The 26,030-nt window shown below is 40.6% G+C and overlaps 2 protein-coding genes across 3 annotated transcripts; both read left to right on the plus strand.

Moving 5' to 3' along the window:
- The first annotated feature begins 4,398 nt into the window (after positions 1–4,398).
- esrra (estrogen-related receptor alpha) lies at positions 4,399–19,452 on the plus strand. Of its 2 annotated transcripts, XM_083926329.1 has the most exons (8): positions 4,399–4,549; positions 6,101–6,203; positions 11,483–11,866; positions 12,895–13,011; positions 13,127–13,240; positions 14,282–14,449; positions 14,911–15,180; positions 16,373–19,452. In XM_083926329.1, the coding sequence occupies exons 3-8, from the start codon at positions 11,488–11,490 to the stop codon at positions 16,624–16,626; spliced, it is 1,302 nt and encodes a 433-aa protein (XP_083782455.1). In that variant the 5' UTR covers positions 4,399–4,549; positions 6,101–6,203; positions 11,483–11,487; the 3' UTR covers positions 16,627–19,452. The 2 variants fall into 2 exon arrangements, with proteins under 2 accessions (XP_083782455.1, XP_083782454.1); XM_083926328.1 differs by lacking the exons at positions 4,399–4,549; positions 6,101–6,203 and adding an exon at positions 7,463–7,579.
- A 1,848-nt stretch (positions 19,453–21,300) lies between these two features.
- On the plus strand, positions 21,301–25,271 carry prdx5 (peroxiredoxin 5). The gene is made up of 6 exons (XM_083926984.1): positions 21,301–21,558; positions 23,274–23,408; positions 23,498–23,629; positions 24,064–24,102; positions 24,187–24,251; positions 24,940–25,271. The coding sequence occupies exons 1-6, from the start codon at positions 21,466–21,468 to the stop codon at positions 25,043–25,045; spliced, it is 570 nt and encodes a 189-aa protein (XP_083783110.1). The 5' UTR covers positions 21,301–21,465; the 3' UTR covers positions 25,046–25,271.
- Positions 25,272–26,030: the final 759 nt, after the last annotated feature.

Raw genomic sequence — 26,030 nt, forward strand, 5'->3', positions numbered from 1 at the left:
TTGATGGTGACTAAATGCATTAATCCTACTGTATTGCATATATGTAATAAAGATATTTTTAATGAAAGCAGCAAAGTGTCTCACTAGCATGTTTAGCACATTCTTAGGAGTACTTGATCTCTAAAAGAAGCTGTTCCAGCACATTAGCTTCTCTGGGACACATGATAATAGCTGTTGAACAAACATCCTTTTCATCATCACGTTGGGTTAGTGCCCTGGTGCACTGACGGCACTTAAAAAAGTAGGTCACCACGTCTAACAAAGCTGGTGTCGAGCATAATAAGGTGCATAAGGGAGAGCTGAATCACAACGGGTGTTTTCCAGAGACCAAACACACATCATGCAACCACTGAAAACCAGGATCTGGCTACAATATGTGTCCCAAACTTATTGGTGAAGCACTGGCCTCTTCAAGACGACCACCTACTGGAATATAGTATCAGGTTTGTCTGGAGGTTTTAGGGTCTGTGCTGTAGAAAATGTGCTGATCACTGAATCGGTCACGTTAGTGAGGTAATGCAACGTCCGGCATCACACCAGGGACACTTTGTCTGAGGCTAAAGCTTTTTATAGATGTCTATTAATTTAGCGTTGAAACCTATAGGATTTCCACGTACAAACCATCTGCATTGTGAAATAGTTGAGGTATTAATTGCTGTTATATTCACATAAAAAGTAATCACATAAGATGAAGAGTCTATAACCATGTTGTACCTGATTATGGCACTGCAGGAAAAGTCAGGGGATCACCAAAGACATCCAAATTAATCCTCTAGGCTCCAACAACCAACCGAACCGACCGACCGACATTGGCATCGCTAAAGCAACTCAAAACAATAGATAGCAAAAAAAAATAGGCATGGTTTTAAACTGATTCCAGGCAATATTAGTTGTTTTTAGTTAACGTTTGGCGTTTTGTCAGTAAAGTAAATTTAAATACAGTCCTTATTTAGTGCACAGAGAGCAAGGCAGGGATGACAACTCTCATGTGTTCTTTAGCACTCTAAACCAGTTTACTTTAGGTTGGTAGTGACAGGCCAGAGAGGTACTGCAGGATTTGAATAGCATACATGCAGTACTGTATTGTGGATGTACTGTATAAATGCCCTTCAAGTTTCCAGTATAGTCCCTTTAGCATGCTCTGTCGCTCCTCAGTTCATCCGTGTAAGTGATACTCGGCTGGAAACTCTACCTTGGTGAGTCAATCTGAAAATGGCACCAAGGACAAACGTTGTGCAGCAGCACACTGGGTCTGCAGTTCTTTTGTTGTCTGTATTTTATGTTGTTTTTTAAAAAAGCTGATGTTCCTTAATGTCACAAAATATCAGATACATAAAAATTGAAGTTGATACTAATTGATGGGCTGATTATCCACTTCTCTCTGAGTAAATTAATGAAGATGTTTCCTCTTTGAACAGCAGGTGGCACACACTGGCACATTTCCCTCCCATGGAAATCCAACATTAACTTACCTCCATACATCCCAGGTCTGAGTTAACTTGCATTTATTTATCAGTATCTGTCGATATGATTTGAAATGAGACAAATTGCACTATACCGTTTGTTGGTGAATAAGCGAAATGTTATTGCGAGTAAGCAAAATGTTGTAAAGGAGCAGAGAGTGAGTGAGTTAGTGAGTGTTAATCTGCCCTTTAGAAATCTGACACTTTACTGCAGGATATGTAAAAAGTAAAGGCAGCGTTCTGACATTGCAATCAGGAAGTCAGCAGGGAGAGATGATGTGCTGTGGCAGTGGGTGACCTTTTACTGGAGGACACACTCAGCTGCTATAACGTCATCAGTGCTGCTGCTACAGTTTCCCTGCACTGCCACTAGACGGCGCATGGTCTTTGCAGTGCTGATGTAGACTACTCTACTGACGTTGAAGGGGATATTCTCCCTAAATCAGATTCCGTTTTGCACACACATCCATGTATTTCCTTCAGACTGCAGTCATCTAGTCATTTAGAGACAAATCCTGGAGCTGCTTCATAATGAGGAGATTTTCTCATTTGCAAATGGGAGCTGTCAGTTGGATGAGACATCTTAAACAAAATGTCTTTGCACATTGCCTGACACGTTATCAAGCAACAACTGTGTGTATACTGACTGTAGCATGTTTAATCATTATAAAATAGTGCAATGCAACTGTTTTAGAGTGAATAGTCCCATTAAAACTAAAACAAATGCTGTTGAATAAGTTATGAACCCTATAAAACCACTTCTGTCTACAACTCCCAAAGATTATAAGCTGATCAAGGTGTGTAGTATAGGTGGAGACTGTTCTCTATCAGTTATGTTATCCATGACTCACTGATGCTATTTGTGTATCAGGCACAATGGCTTCTTGGTATTTATGTAGCCTATCAGCTGACACCTGTCTGGGGTCAGGACCTGCTGTAAGGAGCACCCTAGGGACCCCAGCTGGCATTCACGGTGTGGTTCTACTCCTCCACCCTTCACAGCTTTGACACATATCCTGGGCGACTATGCCCGCTGTCACGAGTAAGACAGTTGCAAAATGACATGGCAGTAAAGCTCAAAACGTAAACTGTATCTTAAATCCAATTTTCCGGGTTTTGGTTCAATCTAATTCATTTAGCATGAGCGGTTTATTTCTCCCCTAACAGGATGATAATGCGGACTCTGCACCAGTATGATGCAGCCCCACAGAATTGCAGTGTCTGCAGCAGAGACCGAATGACCTTGCTTCAAGGTCGCAATGACACTGCCGTCAGTTTTTCCTCTCGTGCGCGCACCGCGGAAAGCCTGTCCCGAGCCCTGAGCCCGAGCTCTCTGCATACATGTGACCACATCAAAACTGTCCCGCACCCCTGACAGCGGGGGAAATGCATGTGTGGCTTTAGCGCTTATTGGTTTAAACAGACTAGACTAATGTTTATTAGTCTATAATTAACCTAGATAGATGCCGATGCCGGGCTCTGTGGGGAAATACTCTCTTACCCAAAGTGCACAGTGGACTGCTACATTTCCTTTTTTATCCAACGTCCTGCCCCCCCCCCCATTTATTTTAATTAGTACAAGGTTGTCAACTCTTCCGTGACAACTTCCCTCCCGTGTGTGCCAGCTGTTACCAGGCATGTTGGGGAGCGCAGGGGGCAGCCTATTTCGAGAAGCAGCATGTTACCAAGTTAGACAGAAAAATCATTTAATTGTTGGTTTCGGCTACGATGAACATTAATACCATACACGAGACATATCTGATCTGTTTTATGACATCATTCGGTTGATATAGCACCTGGCAAACGGTAGCCTTTTGCAAGCTACTGTTGTTTTTTTTCTCAAACTACTATCCCTTGATTCTTTCCCCTTCTCATCCCATTGCAGATCTGCTGATCTCCTCTTCCTTGGCTCCTGTCCAAATAGGCCTAGTGTAGTGGTGGAGAGAGCCGGGTCAGTGTCACAAGACCGACAGCATGACTACATTTTCCATAGAGGTGCTGCAAGGGACATGCATCCTATTCTTTGGATTGTCTCTGTGGCATCGTTTAAATAAAATGTCGTCCCAAAACAGCCATTCTAATAATGCATCTTTGGTTAATTGTGTGATATTTAATTAAAAATACAAACGGTACTACACGAGGAGAAAATGTATAATAAGGCCATTATAATATTACATGTAAACGGCATTAAAGTCCCTGTGGGAATGTCCTGTTTTTTAATTGTCAGTGGGGAAAGTGTGCTGCTGCGAGAGCAGATTTGGTCAAGGGTTAGGGTTAGGCAGGACACAACTGGTTTGGAAAGAGCCGATCCGAGAACAACACTCTTCAGGCAGCAGATCTTAAAAATATACCTACCTGGACTACATTAGACCGGATCATATTTTTTTCAGGAGTCGCAGGCCCTTATTCTAATACCGATGACGCTGGTGGAAGGTGCGTACGGTGCGGACGTAACGGAGACACAGCGGACGCATATCGGGCAGGGGGAGGAGGAAACACACGGGGTAGAGGCTACGTCACTGCGCTGCGTCAAGCTAGAACAGAAGAAGTTAGGGAGAAACCGGAAGTTACTTCGTTAGAGCTCCAAAATAAAACGGTGGTGTGGGTTCAGTTTCGTACTAACATAAAAGGCTCTGTGATTCTGGCCAGCGTGTTGCACATTCAGGTAGTAGAGGATGAATCGCGTATGAGACCTCGCTTTTGCTTCAGGACGGGGTCTGCCTCGAGCCAAATTAAATGTCGTGCGAGAAGACGCCGTTTTATTGTGAAACTTTTTTGGAAAACCGGATATTCGTCGTTCCTTCTTCCAGTCTTGACGCTGATATCAAACTACAACCACAGCTGTGGCAGCCAGGCGAAGACGAGCATTTATAACGCCAGTGTACGGAACCACCGAGCAGGCGGCTGGGACACTGTGTCGCCGGTTGTTGTTATCACGGTAACGGTAGTGATGCGATGTGAGAGACCCTGCGAGGCTTGGACAGCGCCGTTAAACCGGTTAAACCGACTGTGGACTCTTCAGACGCAAATACTGGACTGACTTCGGATAAAAAAACAACAACCCTGTGATGTTTGTACCTTACACAGTAAGTACGCTTTACTTACCGTACTACACTGCAGAGATAGATGAGCACATAGTGACAGGGCTACGGAAGCCCGGTGTGCAGACACGACTCGCCTTGCAGAGCTAAGTTCGCGTGGACATGTTATTCGGGGGGGATATGGGGCACGAGCCGCCGAATAAACATTTAGTAGGCTATATTATTGTGTCATAATAATGTGCAGCTCTGCCTACAACCTCCCTCCTCTAAACTACCCCCTGGCTAATTCTCACGCAAATGCATGCTATAACACAGTGGTATAGCACTCCGCGTAAAGCCTAAAGCTACTCTACAAAATGCCCTAATAAATAGGACGCATGCTCACTCCTGGAGTAAAAGAAGAATGCAGCGCCACGGTTGAATAAGATGCATATACAATTGTCTTCGTGTGGATCACCGCAGGTCCTCACTTAAAAGGCGAGTCGTGCACCTCTTCAACTGTACACACTTTTTTATTTATTTACTAATGTCTCATAACTCCACCTGAGTTCTTCTTCTTCTTTCTGCCGCAACACACTGAACTGCACAAGACACCGAGCCTGCTGGGTCGGGATTGAGGTCACTGATCTTAAAGCATAATCCACTATGGCAATTAACCTTTCACCGGTCCGAGATCAGTAGACAAGGTCACCCCTGGGTGCTGTTCTCGCCGTCTCCACAGCGCTCGCATTTAAAAGCCTCAAACTGAGTTGTGTGTACGGTGTGATGCGTTATCAGTGACAAGCTGCATCCAAAAAAGTATCATAAGAAAGCTTTGAAACCATCTATGTGCTATGACATCTGTCTTTGTATTTACTGGGGAAGAGAGCATGCAGAGATAACATTTAACTCACGGAAATACTTGAGTATGTGCCAATTAAGAACGACATAAATCTTTTTTGACACATCACTTCCGAAAACTAAAGTTGTCAGTTCAGATCAGTTCAGTATAATAGGAATAAAGCATTACAGTTACATTATTGTTGCTCCAGTTTAAAGTTGCTGTGGCATTCAATGTTGTCCACTCTTTAAAATGCCCAAAGCCGGTGTCATATTTAAACTTTAAGGAGTAGTTCACTTAAGTCATGCTATGTTTTTTTTTCTTCTGAAATAAAACTGGTCTCTTTAATCATTTACAGTGAGTTTTCACCAAACTTCACCGTACGACTTTGTATGAGTGAGGGACAAGGTGTTGGCTTTACTCTGTCTGTCCTTCAAGCATTCCTGTGACTGTGACCTTTGGAGTGTGTCATGCAGCGCAGGGGGGAGGGTACTCGCGCAGTGTGCAGAAATCTGGATAGATACAGTGGAATATGTATGTTACAAAGGGAGAGTCAGCTGGTTTTCTCTGGGACATCTGAAGATAGGCACTGTTGAGAGCCTTTTAATAATCTAATGTGCACCACTAGTTCTCAGACAGCATGGTTATCACGAGGCTGAACACTACGTACTGTACTGTACTGACCATTAAACTTACAAATGACAGGTGGGAACATGAAAAATGACTTGGCTGTTTAGTTCTGCGGTGGCACTAACAACCCTTTGCTTACTTTGCAGGTGTCCTGATAACTGCAGACTTCAAGCCAAAGCAAAAGCACTTCATTGAGCTACCACTGAGAGTCACAGACATATAGGCTTCAGACTCCAGCTCAGCCAATAGGTAATGTTTTCACAGCACCTTTTAAGGAAATATGACGCTATGCTTAAACTAGGATTATGTCTGTTATGTGTAAAGTTAATGTGTGTATGGTTGTGTGGTGGACTTTTAGCTGGAAATGGTAGTGTCTACTTTACAAAACACTTAGAGGTGTGTGGAGAAATGCAGCAAATACAGTAGAGAGCGATTTGGATGTTATTAACATCTCACTGATAGCACAGTGCGTATCATTGTGTTGCAAATGAGCAACTCACAGGGCACGTTGAAAGGGTGGGTTGTGGTCTCCCTGCAAACCCAAATAGGATAAACGAGGGGCGAGTAGTGTATGAAGAGGAGAGAGGATCGCTCTCTGCTTTAGTAAATGTGAGAACCTTTTAAAACACTGTGTGAGTAGAGCAAAGCAATCGAGGCGTCGGTTTAAGGGGCTCAGCTGTGCCATATATAACTTTGAAGTTTTTTGTTTTTATGTGATGCAAACGAACACAGTAAATTACTACCATTCCCAGTCATTCATCATTAAGAATATCTTTTGTATTGTGTAAGGTAACATCAGTCAAGTCTTTGCATTCATGGCTAATACACTGATAATAAGTTAATTTCTGACCTTGCAGTCAGTTTATCATAGGCCTATTATCAAGTTCACAATTAGCGCTGAGCATATTTATCCAAAGTCCCATCTTATCCTCTCTTTTATGGCATTCAAGACTAAATAAATACTAACGTCAAAGTCAAAGTCAAAGTCAGCTTTATTGTCAATTTCCTCAATATGTGCCAGACATACCAAGGAATGGAAAATGCGCTTCTCTTCGACCCAAGATGCAATAAGTACAGAAGTAATATATACAGTAAATAAATTATTGATCCTGAATAGTGCAAAAGAAATAGAAGACACAAAACTAAATAGTGCAATGAAAATAGAAGACACAAAACTAAATAGTGCAATGGGAAAATGCATTGAAAATGTGCTATGTAAAGAGCATACTACAATATGTGCAATATACAGGAAACTAAATAAATAAATAGAAAATGTACAATATAAAGGACATAAAAGACTGAATATAATAAATGTAAAAAGGCACTGATGAAGTGAAAAAGTGCTCATAAGAGAGTGCAAACACACAGCTCATTGGGCAGTTAAAACAGTTACGCTCCTTGACCTAATGTGTTTCAGCGTCAGTATATCCGACCAGTATCATCTGGCAGCTGTTAGAGAAAGCGGATTGTAGCCCGGCCCATCTCAACCTTAACACACACACTCACACATCCAACACAAGCGAGCAGGCTGCAGTCTGGACCCCGGACCCCGACTCTCTGTCAGACCCGTGCCATGATATCTCACCGTGGAGACACCTAAGTGCTGCTCTAGTCGCCTCTACCAGGTAAGATGCAGCCTAGTCCGGGTTACAGTGACGCAAATAAACCCCGAGCTGGTCAGTCAGGATTAACGCTAGCTGCTGTTAGCTTAGTTAGCTCAGGGTAGCTAACCAACAGTTACCATAATGTGTTCGCCGTTGAAGCTAATGCTAACTCAAAACATGCTGGTGTATTAGTTTACAGTACACACGACACGGTTCTGCGGTGAGGGGGAGAGATAACAGCGTTTTGGCCAACCCCAGCTGGCAGTGTTCACGCTTTAATCTGCTTAAATACTACGAATAAGAACCACATAGCATTTATGGTTTGCTTTTGGACAGTATGCCCTGAAAACGACGTTCCTCCTGTGCCAAAAGAGGGCTGCACATGCGAGAGTTGGTCTGCTTTAAAAACCGAATCAGATTGTTGATTATCTGGGCTCATGTACTAGTCCCTGGTGTTATTGGCTGAGCCATTCACTGGGCTTGTAAACTGAACCCAAGTAAGCTAAACTTTAAACAGGCAAACGTTTGCTGTGACCCCCTTGCTGCTTGCCAAACAGTGCTACAATCAAGTCCTGAGGGGGCAAACTCCAAAGAAAAGTGTCGACTGCCAGCTACTACAGGAGTGGATTATCAGCTGTAGCAATAAATATGATAAAGGGCATACTTGGTTCGCAATGGCTGATATTTGGAGCAAGTAATATGTTCAACACAGGATGTAAAACGTCTTTATCTGCAGCCGAACTCTCCCTGTTTAACATGTTGTATTGTGTGAAGCACATACTGTGAGATTTTGTTGACATCAAAGCATCAGTGCGATCCTCCCTGCTGGTGTTGAACCCAGATTGAGATAGAAACATTAAATGATAGAAACTTATCTGTAGTATGTGCATGTAATGAAGCACAGAAAGTGTTGCTTTGTCATGTCCAGTAAATGCACACTGTGGTAGTGTATCTGGATGTTAAGTTGTCAGTAGAGGCCTGTTCATTATATAGGCCTATGCTAATAAATGAGTAATATATTATATTCACAGTCCTGCAGATTGGTATGGACAAACAGCAGACAACACAGGTCATTTTTATGCCCAAAACACACAGCTCGTTGACTGATATGTTTGTGGTCAAGCTGATAGTTAATATGATTAGAGACTGCATGTAAATAAAACAAATCCTATACCTAGTCAATGCAGTATGGACCATACAGTAAACACCAAGGTCCTTTTATGAATCATGCCAATAACCCCCATTGGTTTATTTGATCAGGTCAGTAACCCATACCGATGTGTACAGAACATACACCTATATGTAATGTTGTCATTGTGGGCAGAGTGAGGCACCGGAGCATTGAACCGACCATTAGCAATGCCTTTTAGATATTGCAACACTTTGTAAATATACCGGCTGCAACTGGATTATCAACCCAACTGATAAATGAGGAAAAATGGGTTGGTAATAGCAGTGTATTATTACCAGTGTGCACACATGAGAAAATCACAAGACGCTTTCAGGTCTGAACTAGATTGGGGCTATTTAGGCTGCAGAGATGGTCCTCACACAGTGATCTATTAAGTTGGACCAAGGGCACAGTCGCTGGAGTAAGGCTCTGCATTAATGTATCCGCTGATGAGCTGGAGCCCAAAGACGCATGGCACACACTACAGTTCATGCCCCTTTGTTGATCCCCTTTGACCTTTTGACCCATTTTTACGATCTCCAAAGTGCTGTTGATGAGTGGAATCTACATATCTATTGTCATCTGAGTTTTGAGTGATGCACCTACATTCTGGATGAATTGCCGTATTGTATGTGGACAGGACAGGGTGCCCTTTGCTTTCACAAATATTCACCCACCTGTCTATTTGGTTACTTAAATGCAAGAAACCACCTGACACAGAGGCCCATGTGATGTTATTACATTCTATGTCAAATAGATCAGACTGTTTTTAGGCTAATTATCTTATACATCTAATTATCTTATAATGTGTGTGATATAGGATTGACATTGCGGTCCCTGGCATTTGGTGTTAGAGCTAACTGACTGGAATTACAATCACAGCTTAAAAGCATAAAACCAAATTACTCTTGGCATCTAACCACTCACATTGCTTTGTGTTGGCTTTGGATTTGGTCGAGGAAGGTCATAACTGTCTACTCACTTAAGAAATGAAATCTCTTCTTTTACTTTCCATAATGTTCTCATTTCTCCTTAAGTACTTTTGGACAGCATTTTGAATCCATTCAATTCAATCATAAAGCCTTTCTGTCTTAACTAACTGTTACAGTTTGATTTTCACATTTGTGACAATCTTGACCTTTGTTACATTTGTGTAATCTGTAGTGTGTGAGAGTGAATGTGTGTGTTTTATGATTTTAAAGTATTTGAGGAGTACTTGTTGTCACTCTTGAGATTGAGATTAGGAAATTGTAATGGTTTAGTAACAGATTTAACGATAAAAGTTGTAAAGGGGTTGTTTGGAAACGTCTTCTGTCCCCTGCAGTGCTGAAATTATTTTAATAAGATATATACATATATATACTGTCTCTCTCTCTCTCTCTCTCTCTCTCTATATATATATATATATATATATATATATATATATATATATATATATATATATATATATAGAGAGAGAGAGAGAGAGAGAGAGAGACACTCAGGAGCCTTCTGTGTGTGCTTGTATTTGATTAAACATATATTTGATTTCATCACAAGAATGAAGTATTAACCATGGAACTAACTATGTAATTTAATTGAGAACTACAGTATATAAAGCCTTTCGCAGGCAAGCATGTTGCCGCAGTACTCTTACTGTCTTACTTAAACATACCGTAAGTTATGTGTTTGAATTGGGAAGAGTGGTCACTGTTTATGAGCATCCAGTCACCTTGGCTATTTTAATGTCTACAAATGTCACAGACAAAGAATGTAAGATAATTCAAGGACTGCATAACTTTACTTTAGGTGTGAAAGGTTCTGGTTTGGTGAATCTAAGGTGTTTTTGTTGACGTAAAAGCCTAACTGAGGAACAAATAGCACAGATTACACAGTAACTACGTGCTGCTAAAGAGGAAACAAGGGCTTTAGTCATGACAGCATGCTGAAAATGCAAAATCGTGCTGCTTTTACAGTCCATGCTTCCTGCAACGTAACGTTACCATGATCTTAATGTGACCTAACCATAGGTTACTTGGTTTGTAGTGCCTGGGAGCAGTTAAGTGTAGGCTAGTTGGGCTTCACTTGAGCTTAGAAGTTGGTCTAAATGCATAGGTACATTTTTATGCTACTGTACTCCTGAAACATCTACACTACAGATATTCAGTCACAGTTCAAAACTTGCCTGTATCCATTTTCCTTTTTAGGCAGCCTCTCCCTTTTGATTCCTGTGTTTATTCCTCTCAAACTATCCCTGATGGATGAAGTAAATGCGTAACAGTAATGATCAGTAATGGTTATTGAAAAGGCTTGGGCACCATGTAGCCCATGATGGCACTTTTCCACCCTCTTTTAGAAGGTGTTGGAAGATGACGCAAAGGAAAAAGGAAATCAGACATTTACAAGTGAATTTCAGTGATTGTGATTATGAAAATGCCAGTGTGTGCTTGGATAAAAATTTCCCCAGATTTCCTATCTCTCTCTACTATCATTATCAAATAAAGGCATGGCATGGCCCTCCGACCAAAAAATCCATTAGTAGATGTCTGACTTATCATAGGATTTATTTAAATTTAGAAAAGAGACTCAACAACAATCTGGAAATATTAGATTCCATGTTGGCCTACTGTTGCATGTTTACATGTTTATAATCTGACCTGTGCCGTGTGATTTTTATTTTTTATTTTTACATGAAGGTAATTGAAATGACAAAGATGTGTGGTAAAAGGCTGTATGCCTTATTTACGTTGTTGTTGTTTATTTCCCCCCTCTAGACATCATGTCTTCCAGGGATCGTCGGTCAGATGTCTACATAAAAGCGGAACCGAGCAGTCCAGAGGGAGGTGGGGGAGGTCGGACCAGCCCTGGCGGAGCCTCCTCAGACTCCTCTCACAGTGGAGGTGGAGGAACCAGAGGAGATGGTGTCAAGCGTTACTCCCCACCACTCTACACACAGGCTCTGCGTTGCCACTTCAAAGACGAGGGCAGGGATGGGGCAGAGGAGGGCTCCACCGGAAATGGAGCGGGGCGATGCAAGTACGCCCTGAGCACGCTACCAAAGAGGCTGTGTTTAGTATGTGGAGATGTGGCCTCAGGTTACCACTACGGCGTGGCGTCATGCGAGGCCTGCAAAGCATTCTTCAAGAGAACCATCCAAGGTGTGTGTTGCAGTGAAGTTAAAGTGTTGGCATACCAGAAGTTGGTAGTCGACAGGTTTGGAGTGCTTAAATCATGTTAAATGTTAAGCCTTTGGTGTGACACCGACAGCTATTAACCTCATAATAGTTTTGAAAATGATCTGTCTTTTTGCAATATTGCTATTTTATACAGTGGCACACTGTATTCTAGTATTTCATTATAGGTTTTCATTTGACTTTCAACCATGAGAGCAAAGTTAGTTAAACTACAGTATATGTAAAGGATAATGTAGAGCCATCCTACTTATTAGAAGGCTACTTACTAAAGATAATAATTTGACCCAAAATATTGATTTAAACAGAAAGCTGTTTTTTTTCTTGCTCACGTAAAGATTACCTGACTTATTTCTGCTGTTTGATGGACGTGGTCCTCCAGATCAGAACAGCGTCCATAGCAGCAATCTTTATCAGAGTCCAGTATTCAATATAGCCACGTAGTAATAAGATATAGTAATAGTACAGGAATCTCATTTTTCATTTGTTCATCACGGGATGTTTCTTACCTATTTTGAAAGTATCTTGTAGTTTTACTTGTCTCTGTGAACTCATTCCTTACGTTTGATGTATTTTATTGGAAATAAACAGGATGTTCCTTACACCTTTATGAGGGCTGGTATGTCGCTGGAGTGTCGGGCATTAAAATAAAAAAAGCATTATGTCTCCTGTACCAATCTGGTCTCCAGCGTGGGGAAAAAGCCTTGAGGAAACAAAATAAGGACCCATAACACATATTAATGGTGTTACTCTAACACTGTCGCTACAGCTATGGTTTATGCTGGTCTGTCAAACAAATGCCATGAACATGTGGCAGTTACTGTACTGAAGGTGTGTTGGGAAACGTGGTAGCCAGGTACATTGTGTGATTTTCACCTTAAGGAGATTGTATGTTTAAAAGATTTTGCAGAGAAGTTTTTCAAATGCTCATTTATGTTGCTATTTCTTTATCATCGTCTAAACTGTACATTTATATTTTCTCTTCTTCCATAAAGGTAACATTGAATATAGCTGTCCAGCATCAAATGAGTGTGAGATCACCAAGAGGCGCAGAAAGGCTTGTCAGGCATGCCGCTTCACCAAGTGCCTCAAAGTAGGCATGCTGAAAGAGGGTGAGTGTCCATGGTGTGCAGAATCGCACAGCCAGTCCTTGATATTATATGTGAAGGGTCTTAGTACTCATCTTTTAAGTATGGTTTATGTTTATTCTGTGTTTTCCCAATGTAGGAGTTCGTCTTGACAGGGTCAGAGGTGGAAGGCAGAAATACAAAAGGCGCCCAGAAGTGGAGAACGCAACATACCAGAGTGCCCCTCTACCACTGACAAAGGAGAGTGAAAAAGGTGGGTTTGCATTCATGTCTTGTAATACTGCGACAATAACGAGTTTGTGATAATGAGATGAAAAGTGTCTCAATAACACAGCATTTTTTTGGTTTAACTATCAAGTTGCAACTATCTGCCAGAGCTAAAAGACTAACACATGTTAATGTAGCAAACTGTGAAATTGCAGTCAGCCCACATATTGACTGTATGATATCGGGCTCTCATTAACGTCTGGGAAGGTTTTTTCTTCTTTTTTTTTGCAGCAATAGGCGTCTTGTTGTTGCTAGGCAACACATTTACCCTATCGGTTCATTGCATGCTGGCAAGCTACATATAACTACCAACAGAAGCGATGTCCAGGCGATTAAAAAAACACAGAAGTCACAGACAAACAGATCTAAGCTTGAGATAATCTGCAACAGCAGAACAGGAGAAGAGAGGACAAAAGATTGTTTTTGCGCCCTCAGTTGGGAGGTCTCTCCTGTGCCCTTCGGATTCAGAAGCGGAGAAATAATTCATCTGCTCAGTTCTTTTCTTTTAAACTTGAGGAGCTGAGTGCTCTTCCCAAAAATGTGAGACCGGTGCCGGTTGTGTATGGCGAGGTGGCCAGAGCATACAAGCGATACATGAGGAAATTCAAACCCATTGGCATTTATTATAAAACAGCGCCCTCTCCTGCCAAGAAAAAGTCCTTACCTTTTCTCTGTGCTAATTTGCACACATTTAGATGAAGTAACTCTGAGCTCTTAATTACTTTAAATCTAGAAGAAACATTTAAAGTAAAACTCTCAGTTGTACTTAAAGAAATAAGAATGTGTGTCTGTTAATAAGAAGTTAGTTGGCAGCCTTTATACCTCTTATATTTGAATAGGGGACATGAAAATTTGCAGCATGAATACAGTGCAATATATAGCACAGTTACCACTTATACAGAGCGGCATGTTGTGTAAATCAAAATGTAATATATTGCTTTATTCATTAGTGTGTCTATGAATGTACATTGCAGTTTTTACCCGTGCATCATAATAACCCATTTTTTGTGTCTTTTTTGTGACGCAGGTTCCTCCAACATCATTGTGTCCCACCTTCTCGTGGCAGAGCCAGAAAAGTTATTTGCCATGCCAGACCCTCTGCAGCCCGACACGGCCCAGCGCACGCTCACCACCCTTTGTGACCTCGCCGACCGGGAGCTGGTCGTCATCATTGGCTGGGCCAAACACATTCCTGGTAAGAGATGCTGAGAGGATAAAATAGGGGTGTACAGGCAGTGATAGCGTGGCAGCAGTGGAAGAGATATAATGATCCAATCTCACTAGGAAGAAACATGCTGTGTCATGTATCACTTAGGCCATGACTGTAATAGAAGTGGGATACTGAACATTAATGGCCTGTGTGAACTTGATTCTGATGGCTGCACAGGTACAACTAGATTAAAAGGTGAAACAAAAATGTCTGCTGACACACAACTCTTGTGATGTAGTGAAGCACTGCATCACAAGAGTTGGGTCACCATCTGACTACAGCATGTAGCCCGTTATGTGTTTACTATAAAGACCTGGGACCAGTTCTTGTTCCTGTATCAGTTGACACAGCTATGTGAACGCATTGGCAGTTTGCCTCCTCTTCGTTTAAATTCCCCTCCCTCTCTCTCTTTCTCTCCGTCTGTCTATCTGTCTGTTACTCCGCAGGCTTCCTGTCGCTGTCCCTAGCAGACCAGATGTCCGTCCTGCAGTCAGTGTGGCTGGAGGTGCTGGTGCTGGGTGTAGCGTATCGCTCGCTTGGCTGTGAGGACGAGGTGGTGTTCGCAGAGGATTTTGTCCTTGATGAGGAGATGTCACGCGTTGCTGGACTGACAGAGTTAAATGCAGCAATTAGTCAACTTGCTCGCCGTTTCCGGGCACTAAACGTGGACCGGGAGGAGTTTGTCATGCTGAAAGCCATCGCACTCACTAACTCAGGTACTTAGATTTGTGTAGTGGAACAATTAAGCAGATACTAAATAGATTATACTCAGTATTGTGGCAAACTATTAATGATGGGTTTTGATATCACTTGCCATGATTGAGGATTTTTTTCAATACAATATTAGGCTTATTAAGTAGCACTGCTCACCACCTCTGCTAACGCATTTCTTGGTAAACTCTGCACATAAGTGGAATATTCAGTGTATTTTAAAAACTACACTCAGTTTCCAGTTTATTAGGTGCATGTTTTCTTAGATTGTTTATAGCTGAAATTAACGCAGTCTGTTATATAATCTGTTTTTGTTGAACTTGTTTAAGAGGTTTTCATTTAACTTTATGATCATTTTGGAGGCTGCAGTTTGTGGTGCTGAAGTGTATTGTGTTATACTTAAAGGTGTTTCTAATATTTAGTATACCCTCATTGATATCATCTCAGCATAACACAATGCTGTTCAGCAGCACCACAAAACCACAGCCTCTCTAAAAGAATTTTAAACATACTTTAGATAGATATAATAGTTTTTAGCTAGGTGTACCAAATAAACAGGCAACTACTGTAAGTGTTTGCTTTCCTGGTTTAATCATAGTGGCACACATTCAGAATTATTTTGGGCTTTAACTCCACTATTTGATTGGTGCATTGTGCAATACAATTGATTGCATTATTACGGTCTACAATCATGGGATTGTAAGCCCTTCCATGTGTCTTCAAGTGTGGCATTAATGGCAACAAAAAGCTGGAAGTGGTGCAGACATTGGCTGTTGTCCTTCTTTTTTTAGCCAGAAATCAGGAGAAAGATTTAGTATTGCCTGTGTACGCGGCTGTGCAAGCTTTTTCCAGTTCTTAGGCAACTGCAAAATGAAATATATATATTTCTAATGGTCTTCTAGACTTTGGCAGGCAGAACTACCATTATAAAATAGTCTTATAGTTGTTGCAAGGTCACAAGTCATGGCTTTTATGTAGTCTCCCCTTAGAGAATCACTCCAGATTACTGTCAACAGAAGATCATCCAGCATGTCCTGTCTGCACTACAGATCCACTGTTTGTATTGTAAATAATGGTTGCCATTAGCTAATATTTGTGGTAAATTACTGGGCAACACAGGCTTTCTTTCTGTGACAAAAGCTGAGAAAATGTACACACCCTACACCGTGCCTTACCATTATTCTCCCCGCTGTTCAGACTCTGTTTACATCGAGGACATGGAGGCAGTGCAGAAGCTGCGGGACCTGCTCCACCAGGCCCTGCTGGAGCTGGAATGTCAGCAGCACCCAGAAGACCCCCAGCGGGCAGGACGCCTCCTTTTAACGTTGCCTCTCCTTCGACAGACTGCAGGTCGTGCCCTCACCACCTTCTACAGCATCAAGACCCGCGGTGGTGTGCCAATGCATAAACTATTCCTGGAGATGCTTGAAGCTATGATGGACTCTCCCTAGAGCAGAACGTTGCAGCAGCGAATAGGATGCAGAGAATGACCCAACAGAGATCTAGTCTTCAAGAGTGGACGAGTGGCTTGTGAGAAATGAAAGATTTTATTAGAGAATTACCAATTAGGAAAATGGTCCTTTTTCCCTTTTTCCATAGGCTACATGAAGAAAGGAAAAATATGAGGAAAAAAAACCTCATGTATCCATGGCCCTAAGTGAGAATTGGGTATTTACAGGAAGATGTAACTGCCACACTTCAGTAAAAGACTCAGAGATCCAAGAGTGAAAACATTTAATGAATGCCAGAATACTTTTCAGTTTTAACTATTTTAATGGTATGTTCCATCACAGCATTGACCTGCAGTTGCATAAACACTGAAGAACATTTAGGTTCCCAAGAACAGACGGCAAATATGTGGCTTTTGAACTTCTTAAAGTAATGCAACATCTACTCATGAAAGCCATAACAACACACGTATCTGGCGAAAGACTTGAGGGTCCAGTATAGGGTCAGATTGACATGCACATGGAGTGCTTGTTTGTACTATAGTTAGTGTGCCGTTGTAGGCAAATTCATAGGAATTACTTGCAATATGTTAAAAGCAATATAATGACCTGATTATTGTCTGTCACATTTAAAATGTGGATAAAACGGTGAGACATAGCTGTGTGTGTGTATATCAATAGTTCTCCACTCTCAAGACCCCAAGTGCTGATTTTTTTAAATTCTAGCTTCTAGGAGAGACTGGTTAGTGTTTGGGATGCCAGGTGAGATGATTTTTAAAAAAAACTGTTAAGAGAGAAATACACCAGCACTTAGGGGATAAATGCTGGAGTTGGGAACCACTGATGTACAGAGTAGGTGCAGGGTTCTGTATCAAAGGTTGTGCAATTGATTTGTTGTCCAGGAGAAGTGCATATGAAGAGTGTGTGCTCATAGAAGGGGAATATATTTGGTGTTGTATGTAAATCCTAGTGGCACACAAAAGAAATGGCTTGCATGCAAGCAGGTGTGTGTGTTTTGTGTGCAGTCTGAACTAATGAGCTACACTGAGATCAGGGAAGAACACAACTCTTTGACATTAAAGCGTGGTAACAACAGTGGTTAGAAAAGAAATTCATATGCCTCATCTGCTTTTTTTATACTATCCTCGACTAAAGCTAGCCGCTATTTTTCGACTTGTGCAGCTGTGCTGTTCAGAAATAATGATCATCTGACCTATTTGATTTGTGGGCTATAACACTAATCCATATGATTGATAGGCGATGTTGAGAATTTGCTGCACTTTTTGCAGTCACGAAGAACGTTGCATAAAAGATCTCAATTGTTTCAATAAGAGATCCCTCCTTTGTGTACGTGCATCTGATGAACTTTAACTTGTAAGTGCCCGCGAAGGGCTCAGGACAACAAGAAATGCAACACATGCAACATCTTCCTTTTGGATGTTGAAACCTTGTCTGACAACATTCTTAAAGTCCTACTCATTTTTCTGCAGGTTTGTATTCTTACAGTAGAAATGATCATCATAGAAAGCTTCACATGCAATGCAAAGCTACAGTATCTGATGTCAAAATCAGATACAGTTAGTGGCCAACGGGCCATCAATCTTTCAGCCATGTACAGTTCCATTTAAATAAACAGAAACATGCAATTTATAGTGAAAGATAATAAAGCCAGCAAATGTGATACAGATTCCCCCATTACAGTTATATTTGTGCAGCTTGTAGTGTTCTGACATTTGTAAAGACTTGAAACTTGCTTTTTCATACATCTTTCTTTCTAGGATTTAAGGGTATTTTATTTACATTGTGACGCTGTCGTGGGTTTGATATTGGAATTAAGCTTTCCATTCAGGATGGTATGAGTACTTGTTTTTGTTTATGAACGCAGTTGGGTGTTTTCTGAAGCCGATTGTCATTTTAGGGATCAACTTGCATGGCTCTATAGATTTAGTGGCATGGTGAGGTTACAGAGGGCTACCTCAGGAGCGCGCCAGATGGCCAAACAAACTGTGGAGACAAATGCAATTCTTGATCTTTTCATTTGTCAACTTGAATCGGAACATTGGGTTTATCGAATGTCTTTGCAGTTGCGAACACACCTGGGATCATTTATCTCTTTGTTTTCATAACTTTGAGGCAGATATGGCTCATTAATCATACTTTATAAGATGCCTCATGGTACAGAGTGTCTCACCCTGGGGGGGGGGGGGACAAGCCTCCAGTTGGTGCGGTTTCACAGGAATAATGGTGCAGCTTGAAAACACTGGAGGCCATTTACTGCAGTTCAAATTGAAAACAGTTCAACTTGTAATAATAGCAACAGCGATATTTGGCAAAATCTGACACTCATTCACCTGTTTGTTTTCTGTTCATAAGTTACAGCTCAAATATTCCTGTCCTCTAGCAGACAAATAGATATAGACGCCTGAGTCAAATCAGAGCTGTTAGATTCTTCATAATAACTCGATCATTTACACAATGGTAGATTTCCCATTAGCAAACAAATAGGTTTTAGGTACAGGGGTTAGGGTGAAGGCAGGGTCATTTGCAGTGTCACTGTTAAAATACACAGTCATTTGTAGTTTTCTGAAATATATGCGCATTAATATAAATGAGCAATACAATAAATTACCAAACCTCACACATTTCCTTGTATAGCCACAGTGTACATTTAACATTGCCAGTTATAATGAAGAATAGCTACTAAACGTTATATTATTTAGAAGTTCAAATCAATGTTTGTATTTTGAAAGACTATTTAAATGATTAAATTCTATTTTTTACTCAATTTACTGTTGTTTGTTGACATTGCTTTATTTTTGTGTGTGATATTGGCTGTGAATTTGTGTGTAGATTTTTTTTTTTTTTTCATTTAGATGAAACAGTTTGATGTCCTTGTCTAAACATGTCCACATAAAAATCACTGTGAAAAAAGTGAGATCTTCCACTGTCTGACGCAACGGGGAGTGGATTATTGTAGGTGCTTTGTGTTGTGTAATAAAAAGGACACACCACCACCACAAACCACTGGTCTCATCTCTCCCTGTGTATATTTATGTATGCATGTTTTTGTGTATTTCACTGAGATTCATCTGAATTGATGACGAGGGACAGTCCTGGACAGACGTAACATGATATATCCTACTCAAGGATAAAACTCATCCATGGATGGCATTAGTCGAGCGTGTCCCCGACGATACTGCCCGTAAACAAATTTGCCTCCGTGTGATTGTGTGTCAGCATAGATCTTTAACAAGGGATCTGTGACCCCTACAGGGTCCTCAGAGTTACCGCAGGGGGAGCCAAATTATTGTTTGTAATGTTTTGAAATAAAATATGTCTGAAAATATACACTAAACATGCACCCAACACATTGTTTGCAAAGATAAAGCATCCTGTTTGTGAAAAAAAAACATTTACACAAGAGAAAGAGAGAAATAAATACATAGATAGGTGGGTGGATAGATAGATAGATAGATAGATAGATAGATGGGCGGATATATAGATATAAAGATAGATATAGATAGATCAATAGAAAAAAGTGTTAGGTAGAATAGGAAGTTATAGGTGGATAGATACATAGATGGGTTGATAGATAAATAGATAGGTGGATAGATAAATAGATAGGAGGATAGATGGATAGATAGATAGGTGGATAGATAGATAGGTGGATAGATAGATAGATAGATAAATAGGTGGATAGATAGATAGATAGATAAATAGGTGGATAGATAGATAAATAGATAGGTGGGTAGATAAATAGATAGGTGGATAGATAGATAGATAAATAGGTGGATAGATAGATAAATAGATAGGTGGATAGATAGATAAATAGATAGGTGGGTAGATAAATAGATAGGTGGATGGATAGATAGATAAATAGGTGGATAGATAGATAGATAAATAGATAGGTGGATAGATAGATAAATAGATAGGTGGATAGATAGATAAATAGATAGGTGGATAGATAGATAAATAGATAGGTGGATAGATAAATAGATAGGTGGATAGATAGAAAGATGGATGGATAAATAGATAGGTGGATAGATAGATAGATGGATAGATAGGTGGATAGATAGGTGGATAGATAGGTGGATAGATAGATAGATGGATGGATAGATAAATAGATAGGTGGATAGATAGGTGGATAGATAGATAGATAGATTGGTGGATAGATAGATAAATAGATAGGTGGATAGATAGATAGATGGATAGATAGATAGATAGATAGATAGATAGATAGGTGGATAGATAGATAGATAGATAGATCGATAGATAGATAGATAGATAGATAGATAGATAGATAGGTGGATAGATAGATAAATAGATAGGTGGATAGATAGATAAATAGATAGGTGGATAGATAGATAGATAAATAGATAGGTGGATAGATAGATAGATAGATAGATAGGTGGATAGATAGATAGATAGATAGATAGATAGATAGATAGGTGGATAGATAGATAAATAGATAGGTGGATAGATAGATAGACTTGTGTATCCATCCACTGCTTTCAAATAGCTTGTACGGTGTAACTCAGTCCCCAGATGTATCAGTCAGTCTAACAAATACTACATTAGACATATGGCCTCCTGCTAGCAGATGGCGCAGTGAATAAAGATTTAGCAGGCCCAAACACGCTAAGTCCCAACAGCCTGAGGAGCCAACGCACTGTGGGACAGTACTGTAGGCGAGGCTGTGGTAACTTAGAGTGACAGTTGACAGGAGGTGTGTCTGAGAGCACAAACGCAGCACAAGATCACGCTACACAACCTGCGGAATCACCCCAGGACAGGCGCGTTACTCCACTCAGCTGACGTTAGCTGGTTAAATAGCGAGCCGCAATGCTTTGCCTCGCGAGCATCGTCAAAAGCACCCGTGTCATCCAGCGCGTGAGGCTGCTACACACTTCTTCGGTCGTCAAAATGCCCATTCAGGTAAGAAGACTGCCGTGCATTTCGCTCACATTAGCTGTGTGTGCTACCTGGCCGAGGGTGTTGATGTAATTTACGAAGAATTAACTTAAGTAACGCTATGCTTCGCGTTCCTCTCAGTAGCTCGCCGTGCTAACCGTCCCTCTGACCCCCGTCGCCATGACAGTCATTAGCCAGGAACGATACATTACAGAGACTGTACATGTGTTTCATAACATACTGTACATGTGTTTGTCTGTGCTGTCGGTTCTCCACCTGCAGCCTCCTCAACACCTGCGGGTGATTCTAACGCAGCATAATGCAGACTGTCAGTGATTAACGTGACTCGGCTGTCGCAGTCCTTTTAATGCACTCGGAAACTGTAGTTACTTAAGCTTTTTGTTACGTTGGTTAAACTTGCTCAGTTTTAGAGTGTTTGTTACGATGAAGCGTCAGTAAATGTAGCTTTATGTGTGCAAGCATTGTCATTATCCAAGTTAAAAGTGAACTTAAAGCTGGGCAGTCTGAGCCTGCCTGAACTTCACAGCTGCACATGTTTTAGCTTTATTATTATTATGTATTAAAAGAACTTCAGGGGGCATAGTCAAAATGTGATTAATATTTACTAGACTTGTTGTGCAAGCACTCGGTTGATAACGTGTCACTTATTATTCCGTCAATGTTGCTCTCAAATGTAGTAAAGGCATTCGGCCATTTTAATGTAACGCATGCATCTGTATGTGCTTATTTGTCGCCCTCCGGGGGACACCAGCGTGTGCGCACCTCTACAATTCAGATTTCAAGTAGTAGTATCCTAATTAGATAGTGGCTTATTTTATTAGCAACTGTAGGATTAAGTGGACTAATGTTGAATTATAAAACTTTTTGATTTTGTGCATAACTTTCCTATGCATTCATCAAAGTTTGTGATTGTACATGATGATAAAACAACAATATAGTCCTGCTTTCTACAAAAAGTCAGTTTTCTACAAAGCTGAGCTCAGCAGCAAATGGTGATACATAAAACCAACTCTCTAGCCATGTCTATTTTATTTATGTCCATAAAAGTACTGTTTAATATTGTAATGTGCCTACACTTTCTGACTTAAAGTAATTAGTCTAATTCCAGTGTAAAATCTAACCAGGGTCTTTTTCTACACTTGCATACATCATTGAACCATTAACGGAGAGATCTGGTAGATTCTCTAAACGCCGGGGCGTGGCTAACACTGATTAGCTCGAGGCAGTACGGTGAAGGCATTAAAAGGTCTTTTTTAACCACTAATACTGCTTAAAATAACAGCAAACCTCTGCAGCAGCATGAGAAGAGTCCCTACACATAAAAAAAAGCACAAATGAGCTCCTTCCTTTTGGATTGACTTTGGTCACCGATTTGAATGGACTTTACTATGAGAGGAGCTGGTACCAGGACCAGTTGGAAAGTCTTTCAAAATACTCTTTTAATTAACTCTTGGTTCACTTACTACGTTGTTGGTGCTTTGTTTTATGTGTAAGGACTCTTCTCATGCTACTGCAGAGGTTTGGTGTTATTTTGAGCAGTATTAGTGTAGTTTTAATGCCATCACCGTACTGCCCGGAGCTAATCAGTATCAACAGATACTAGTGAGAACAACAAAGATAATTTCCTGCAGAGGAAAACAGCAAAAATATTGGTGTAATTTGCTGGTAATTTGAAGATCTGGGTCTACTTTTATATATTGTTTCTCAATCCCCAACAGGTTGGTGAGCATCTCCCTGCGGTGGAGGTCCAAGAGAATGAGCCAGGAAATAAGGTGGCTATGGATCAGCTCTTCAAGGGGAAGAAGGGAGTCCTCTTTGCTGTACCTGGAGCTTTTACCCCTGGTTGTTCCAAGGTTAGTCCACACTGTCCACTCTGTTTGCTGTGTCCCTTGCACAATCATGATCCCATCAGCTGACGGTGTATTTGTCTTGTTGCTTTCAGACCCACCTCCCAGGTTTTGTGGAGCAGGCTGCAGACTTGAAGAGTAAAGGTATACAGGAGGTCGCTTGCATTTCTGTCAATGACGCATTTGTCATGGCTGCCTGGGGAAAGGAGCATGCAACAGATGGCAAGGTATGGACCACGATTTCTATGACAAACTGCATCATGATAATAGAAAGTAAATCATGGATTCTCATTTGCAGTGGATTTGGCCAGGAGGAGTTCCCAGCTATCTGCTAAAAAACAAATGGCTATTGTGCACTGGTTTGTGTGCACAATAGAGGCTTTGTAAATTGTAACTAACTGCACACAACCTTTAGGTCTCTTTGATGATAAGATGCTCACAGTAGATACAATGGAATGATGAGCTAACACACACACACACACACTCTATATTGTAAGTTCACAGACATTATCCTTGTGCCTTGAAGAGTCAATTAGGGGTCAGTTTCCTTGTGTCACAGTTTCTTATTAGTGGCCTTGCTTACTGCAGGAATAGACGGGTTGATGACAGCAGATATTGCGTACCTTTTTGAAATGAGTGCTGAGTTTACTTTCTTCTGCAGGTTCGAATGCTGGCTGATCCTACTGGAGCTTTTACAAAGGTAAAACTAAATGTCTGGTGTATTTAAGTTCTGTTTAATGTGATTGTGCGTGTACTTATCTGTCTTTTTCTTTCGGCCTCTTAGGCAGTTGACCTGCTACTTGACAGTGATCAGATCGTACAGGTACTTGGGAACAAGCGATCTAAGAGGTAATGATCCTTTTGCCTATTACAGTTTTGCAATAACAGATTGACCACATTTTCTTTTAATCTTTTTTTCCCCCATCAATTAGAGCCAGTGTAAACTCTGTATGTCAATAGTCCTTCCTCATTTACTATAACAGTGCATGGTATTATTAACTGTCAACCATTTTATTTGAGTATATGACTTCAGAAAAGTAGATGTAGAGCCCTTAAACATTTCCAAAATGGAACAAACAACGTAATGTTTATGGCATTGCACTAGTTTTTACCAACAGTACTACTATGCAATGAAAGATGATAGAAATGTAGTTGTCTGACTTATTCAAAAGTGTGCCTCATCTCAATTTACTGCTCACTATATTAAAACTATAGGCCGTTTTATATAGGGATGAGTGAAAGTAAGTGATTTTGAGCACAGCAGAAGACATAGAATCACTTTTTTGTTAGTTTTTAATGGATTTGTAAGAGGCAGAGACACATGTAATTATGTTAGAGTTCTCAAACCTCTGCCTTTGGACTCACTTCATGGTGCAGAGGTCAATGATAACATTCTAAAAGTATTTCTAGAATAAAACTGAGAAAACACATCTTTTATTCAATAAGTCTTTAAAGTATTTTCATCCTAGTCAGTGTCTGCCTTTTTACTGGTACATTTGAAGTCCAAAGCTTTAAATCAGTGTGTACTTACTTTCAGATATGCTATGTTGGTGGAAGATGGCGTTGTGAAGAAGATCAATGTGGAGCCTGATGGCACTGGGCTGACCTGCAGCCTGGCTTCCAATGTTCTGTCTTTGCTGTAGGCTTATTACAACAAACTGCAAACACTTAGTTACTATAAAAGTTGCACTAACAGAGCCCAGCACCACACCGTTCAAGCCTCCCCCTTTTCCCAAAGATGGATGCTAATGTCGAAAACAGAGCTAGAAGGTAATTAATGCGCACAACTATGACATGAATGGCAATCCAAAGGAACTAGCATCATTCTCCGTATACTGATACTTGTGAGTAAATAAAATGAATCCTGAAAGCAATAATAACTGTTTCCCTGTATGGCTCATAGTGCAAGTTGTTTAGTGTGTTAAAACAATAACCCACAGCTGGGATCCAATTATGATGAACGATGCAAGAGGACAAAATGCTGCTTGTTATTATGTATTCATCTTATAATTTACAGTACAGACAAGCCGTTTTGAATCAAAGTAAGCATGAATAGGTTATTAAAGTAAAACAACCAAAGTGGCCATCTGAAAATGTAGTAACATGGGGCAGACAAGCAGATTATATGAACATATGTACAAAATATTGAATTTGAATCCATCCTATACACCCATGCAGAATCAGATTTTCAGAAGCACATTGATTATCGATTCAAACTTATGCATCACTGTCGCCACATAACAAGGGATTTGGGGGTTTGGCACCACACATACACTGAAATGTATTTGGACTCAACAGCATATTTTCGTTATTGAACCTCCTAATGTGGTTTACTCAGAATGCAATAATTAACTGGTTAGTCACCTGTATTTCAGGTAACAAATCCCCAATATAAGGCTGGATCCATGGTAGTTTACTTTGATCATAAATCAAAAGTTTCTTGCCTTATTGAGAAGTTAAGGTACAGTGTTAGTGACTGTTTGGTATGCTGGTTTGTTTATAATTTAAGTAAATAATCATGGAAACTGAGATCAGCGTTAAAAGAAATCAAGCGTTTCAAATCAGAGAATTTACTTGGGAATGAGTGTAAAGCTGGTCGCCAACCGCCCCTAAAAAAGCACAAGAAGA

Source organism: Echiichthys vipera (assembly GCF_963691815.1).
Source record: "Echiichthys vipera genome assembly, chromosome: 14".
In the NCBI taxonomy this organism is placed as follows: domain Eukaryota; kingdom Metazoa; phylum Chordata; class Actinopteri; order Perciformes; family Trachinidae; genus Echiichthys; species Echiichthys vipera.